This window comes from Hemicordylus capensis, chromosome 4, assembly GCF_027244095.1.
Source record: "Hemicordylus capensis ecotype Gifberg chromosome 4, rHemCap1.1.pri, whole genome shotgun sequence".
NCBI lineage: Eukaryota > Metazoa > Chordata > Lepidosauria > Squamata > Cordylidae > Hemicordylus > Hemicordylus capensis.
This window is the reverse complement of record NC_069660.1, coordinates 49746692-49752318: the sequence shown is the minus strand read 5'-3', so window position 1 is coordinate 49752318 and position 5627 is coordinate 49746692. Positions and strand designations below refer to the sequence as shown.

At 43.4% G+C, this 5627-nt stretch overlaps 1 protein-coding gene across 2 annotated transcripts; it reads left to right on the top strand.

The window, feature by feature from the left end:
* Positions 1-5: 5 nt before the first annotated feature.
* Positions 6-4044, top strand: ROMO1 (reactive oxygen species modulator 1). Of its 2 annotated transcripts, none has more exons than XM_053247650.1 (3): positions 6-150; positions 2594-2724; positions 3843-4044. In XM_053247650.1, the coding sequence occupies exons 2-3, from the start codon at positions 2594-2596 to the stop codon at positions 3949-3951; spliced, it is 240 nt and encodes a 79-aa protein (XP_053103625.1). In that variant the 5' UTR covers positions 6-150; the 3' UTR covers positions 3952-4044. The 2 variants fall into 2 exon arrangements, with proteins under 2 accessions (XP_053103625.1, XP_053103626.1); XM_053247651.1 differs by lacking the exon at positions 6-150 and adding an exon at positions 346-494.
* Positions 4045-5627: the final 1583 nt, after the last annotated feature.

The following is a 5627-nucleotide window of genomic DNA, read 5'->3' as shown; positions in this document are numbered from 1 at the left end:
AACGAGATCCACCAACAACTACGACGCTTGACCTTTCACCCCGCTCCAGGAGCTCTTTCCTGAAGCGTCACCTAAGCGCGCCGGAAGTATAGGCCCAACTACGGGAAACGTTCTCGGTGGGGCAACTGGAGAGTGACAGAGAGCTTCGAGGTGAGCGTGCTGAGTAACAGGCACGGGGTGGTGAGGGATACGGTGGTGAGACCGGGCGAAGGCTCTTCCTGAATATCTTGAAGACCGAGCCGCCCCAGGGTGGTTATTTGAGCACGCAAGGGAGGTTGCGGGGTGGGGTGGGGTGCCCGGTTGCCATGACGAGGCTGCTCGGCTTGACGTCCCTGTGCCTTTGTTATCGGGGCCCTGCAGTTTCAGAAACTCGGCGATAAACAGAGGCGAAAGACGCGTCCCGAAGGGACGCTATTTAAAGACCTCGAGTTCTACAGAAAATTGTGGGTGGGTTCGGTCACGTACAAAGTAATCCTATCCACGTTTACACAGAAGTAAGTCTTATTGTATTCAGTGGTGCTTACTCTCAGGTAGGTGTGCATAGGATTGCAGCCTTAACGAAGCACCTCGGAGGAAGTCGTGGGCTTAATTGGGGACCCACTTGATGTTCCTCCTAATGAGCACGGCACTCTCTCTGTTGTAGAGCTTCCTCGTTTACGCTCTTCTTCTGCTATCGAGAAAGTTTACAGAAACGGCCAACTTTTCCCATATGAAATTAAAACGCGGATTACCGTCCAATGGGTGAACATAGTCCACGAAATAATACTAACGGCTTTTGAGCCCGTTCAGTTTCCGAATTGCTGATCGTTTTTAGGCAACCGCCCGTAGGTTCAAGGTTTAAATTGCATCACAGTCTCCAAACAGTATTATAAAGTCATTAAGTAATGGTTTAGCCAGCTGTACTCCCTGGAGAACATCAGGATATGCACCCAAACAATTTTTATAAATAATCTTATTTGCTTGTTGCTGTCGGGCTTTTTTTTGTTTTGAGATTGATTGGGTTCCTGTGTTAGAATTTGTGTTTGCTAAATTTAACTATTGAATTATTTTAGCTGTTGTCCAAGCATGACTGCCTGTTATAAAGTGTATCTTGAGAATGTGCTTGAAGAAACACAATGGAACACATTTTTTTTTTAATACTAATAAATAAAACACTTGTAAAATATAGCATTGGCTAATAATTTAAGTATCAAACATAACCAGACAGATTGTAAAATCATTTCCCTTTTCCAGTCTCAAAGTTGGTAGTTCTGTATTAATTTTTTTCAACTGTACTGTTGTTATGATGTGACTGCACAGAAGCCAATGAGAAAACAATTTATTATTCTGGAACCTAAATAATGTTTACTTGTTTAACAACATACTAATTACCAAAGGGATTTACTTATATAAACTTGCTTGTTTCTACTCCGAATCTTGGCTGACAGGCATTTATGGGCTTTGTAATTGAATTGTCACCATATAGTTGACTGGCCGTTCCATGTGTTTTAATAGCTACTGTGTAGTAGCAGCTGAACTTTTGTTGTAGTATGTTCAATTTCATGGCCTAGTCATAACACTTCTATGGTAATTCTGGGTTACCATCCTCCTTTTTTTCATTTGTCCTTTGTCTACATATTTAAATCATATATACATTTAGCATAAGGAAGAAAAGGAATATGAATTGATAAAATATAATTTCTAAGTAATGTTCTTGGTGCTTTTGGAAATTGTAAGCTCCTTGGGGAAGATATTTACTTCTTTTGCTTTTGTTACTCTAAAGAACTATATACATTTTATAAATAACTAGCTGGGCCGGGCACAGAGCATCTGCTGCGCCTCCAGCCCACTTCTCCCTCCCCCCCACTTCTTCCTCCCCACCCATGTGGTTTCTGGCTGGTGGCCGGCCAGAAAGCTAGCCCACCTCCTCCTCCTGCCCACCAATTCCCAGCAGCCAGCCACTGCCTGTTGCTCCAAGCGGTTGGCCCAGCCTGCTGCCTGCTTCTGCTGGCCAGCCGCTGGCAGGAGCGGCCTGCTTCTTCACCTGCCTGTAGTTTCTGGCTGGCGGGCCGGCTGGAAAGCCAAGCTGCCACCACCTCCTCACGCCCACCAATTCCCGGTGGCCGACCCGGCCTCCCGCCACATCCCTATTTTCTCCCTCATCCCATCGCTAATCGGCAGCTGCTTGTGAACTCTCACGAGAGTTGCCATGCATGGGATTAGCGACGGGTACACCTAGGAGAAATAAATATATAGAAGATACTGTGAAATTGGAAGACTGCAGAATTGTCATTTAGGCCAAGTGCCCTTTCTGGGTCTCTTGGCTTTTAGAATGCTTCTTTAGGAGGTTGGGAAGCTGCAGTTGATTTAAATACTAGTGACTTCACATGAAAATCTCTAATTGGTAAGAATGTGGTAACTAAAACTGCCTTTTAGTTAGCTTGCAAATTAAAGTCCTGATGTAAGGGAGGCTCACTATGCCTTTTTGAAAGAGGCTAAAATGTTTTACTAGCAGTAGTTATATTTGCAGTTCTCTATCCTGTTTGGAAGCAGGAATCTTCTGATGCATTGCAGAATTGTTTTGTTTGTAATTTTCTTTCTCCCTCCTTTTTAGATGCCTGTGACAGTGGGCCCATATGGCCAGTCTCAACCCAGTTGCTTTGACAGAGTGAAAATGGGTTTCATGATGGGCTTTGCTGTTGGTATGGCAGCAGGTGCACTATTTGGCACATTTTCTTGTCTCAGGTATGTTGGAGACAAATGGTTGCAGTGGATTTCCATGTAAATCCTAGAAAGAACCTTTTGTATTGCCACCAATACTGTCATCTCACCTGAGTATCACTGACTAGGACTCTGTTAGATCATTTCCCCATCTAACTCATAGTGGTTTTCTAGGGCTTCAGGTGTGTGTTTTCCCAGCTGGAAAAGCCGGGGATTAAACTTGGGCTCTTATGCATGCAAAGCATGTGATCTACTACTGAGCAGCAATCTCTTAAGGAGTGGAAATTACTTCATGAGTATTGTACATTGTGTTAATGCTTTTGTAAGTGTTCTTGGAATCGGTGGAGCTGAAGACCATAATTCCTCATCAAAACACTTAAAAAACAAAAACGGCTCATTTAAATACAGTATAGTCCAGATTTCACAAGGCAAGTTTTGACAGTTTTCAAAAACCCAAAATGCACTTTTAATTTTCCCCAGCCCTTCTTGGAATGCAAATATTGCAGCAAATAAGATTTGAGAGATTTTACTTGCATTGCTATTACTATATTTTAATATTAAAAGTTCACAATAGTATCAGGAGAAGCAAACCCAGCATGATTTTTTCATTTTCTTTGAACATATTGCTTTTAAAGTTTTCTTCAGTTTCAACAGTGAATTATTACATGATATGAGGACCTTTAGGAGCAAAGCAAATCTAGAGTCCTGCTAGATTCAGGGAACTGATTGCATGAGAGTATTTTAGTTGGGGTCTTGTGTTTGCATGTGTGTTTGAATTACAAGTTGACTGTTTAATGGTCATTATCTCTTACACTCAAAACATTTGGTTTTGTTATATGTGGCCAAACAGGACCTCAGAAGAAGACTCTAATCCCTTATTTCTCACACATGGGGAATACAGTATCTTCTTAATTGTGACTACTGACCTTCTCAGACACTGAAGAGTAGCTCCCTCCTTCCCATGGCTTGTGGACTAAAGGATTCATGTCTGGGTTACTATAAGCAAACATGTTTTGCTGGTCACACCAAAGCATAAACTCAAATATGTTTCAAAACCTTACAAGTCAACTATATTTGCACTGGATTCAAAGTATTCTTGTAAAAATAAACCCCTATGCAATGCTGCATTTCTTCTCTTTTAGGATTGGCATGAGAGGGCGAGAACTGATGGGTGGCGTTGGAAAAACTATGATGCAGAGCGGTGGAACGTTTGGGACATTTATGGCCATTGGCATGGGAATCCGCTGTTAATTTGGAATGTTGATTTTTTTACCATGAAGACTAATGCCCTGCTAGTTGAAATCCTGCTATGTAATATAATAAAAGAACACATTTGCACCAGGATTGAAAAACCAGTAGCTCATAAGTTTCTGCTTTTGATGTATCGTTGTTGGAAATGTTTGTCTTTATAAGAAAGGAAAGTGGCAAAGGATGGAAGCAATTCTTCTAGCTGTGCAATAAACTTACCAAATGCAACTCAAAATAAGTGACAGCCATTTCCAACAAAAAGGCGGGGGCGGGCGGGGGGGAGAAATGCGGTGGGGGAGAGAAAGGTGGCGGCAGGTGGGGGGAGAGCATGGTGCGGGCAGGGGAGAGGAAGGTGGGGCGCGGGCAGGGGGGGAGAAAGGTGGTGGCGGGCAGCGGCTGGGGGAGAGGAAGGCGGCAGGCAGGAGGGAGTAAAAACGGCAGCGGTGGGGCCCTTCTTGGCCGCCCGCTGCAGCTCTGGGGGTGGGGGGGAACGGGAGGAGCGGAGAGACCGGGGCAGGAGGAAGAGGGAGGGGAAAACAGTCAGCCCCAAAGCGCCGCACAGATGTTCTGTGCGGGGTTGGCTAGTATGTTCCATTTGCCATAAATTGTAGGTGATCTTTGTCTCTTACCATTAAAATCCAATCTGTAGCATTTCATGTTAAAGTTTTAAAAGCAACAATTCTATCAATCCTTACAGTGACCTATAGTTTTTTACAGTACTGCTTTGCTGTATTACACAGGCACTCCTGTTTAATAGTAGAACAGGGCAAAGTTGCACCTGCTAAAAGACCTGGGCCCCATGGAAGGAGTAAATGGTAAACCACCTCCTTGAACCTTCCACTTTCCCAGGACACCATTAGGAGGATCTCGCCTTGGGAATCAACCACCTTCTAGTCTCTGGGTAAAGTGTGCTATCAAGTTGGTATCGACTCCTGGCAACCACAGAGCCCTGTGGTTGTCTTTGGTAGAATACAGGAGAGGTTTACCATGGCCGCCTCCTGCACAGTATGAGATGCCTTTCAGCATTTTTTTATATTGCTGCTCCCCAATATAGGTATGTCTCATAGTCTGGGAAACATACCAGTGGGGATTTGAACTGGCTTGCTAGTCAAGTCATTTCCTGCTGCACCATGAGAATAATATGCCCAAGTGGCAGGCCTATGGGAGTTAAGGCCTCAGACAAGTCAATCGCCAACAGCTCACTACATCAGTAGTTCCAGTAAGAACTAATCTGCCTACTTTCACTATCCCTACAACTGGACTAAATTTGGTTCAGATCAATTAGGCACTACACAAGTTAGCTGATTTATTTATATATTTTTTATCTATTTATCAGATTTGTATACCGCCCCAGACTTGTCTCTGGGTGGTTAACAACATAAAAACAGGTTAAAAACATACACAAAAACTTAAAACAATTTAGATAACTGAAAATCAAACACAGATTAAAACCTAGAAATTTAAAAAGCTGAAAAAGCTTCGGTGAAGAGGTAGGTTTTCAATTGCTTTTTTAAAATTGTCAGAGATGGGGAGGATAATATTTCAGTAGAGAGCACATTCCACAATCTTGGGGCAACAACCGAGAAGGCCTGCCTGTGTGGCCACCAGCCGAGTTGGTGGCAACTCTCCAAACAACCTCAATGGGCAGTGGGGCTCATAATAAAGAAGATATTCTCTTA

Coding starts and splice junctions, on each gene's coding strand:
- ROMO1 (XM_053247650.1), top strand. CDS start 2,594: ATGCCTGTGACAGTGGGCCCATATGGCCAGTCTCAACCCAGTTGCTTT. Junction 2,725..3,842: donor GGCACATTTTCTTGTCTCAG/GTATGTTGGAGA, acceptor CTTCTCTTTTAG/GATTGGCATGAGAGGGCGAG.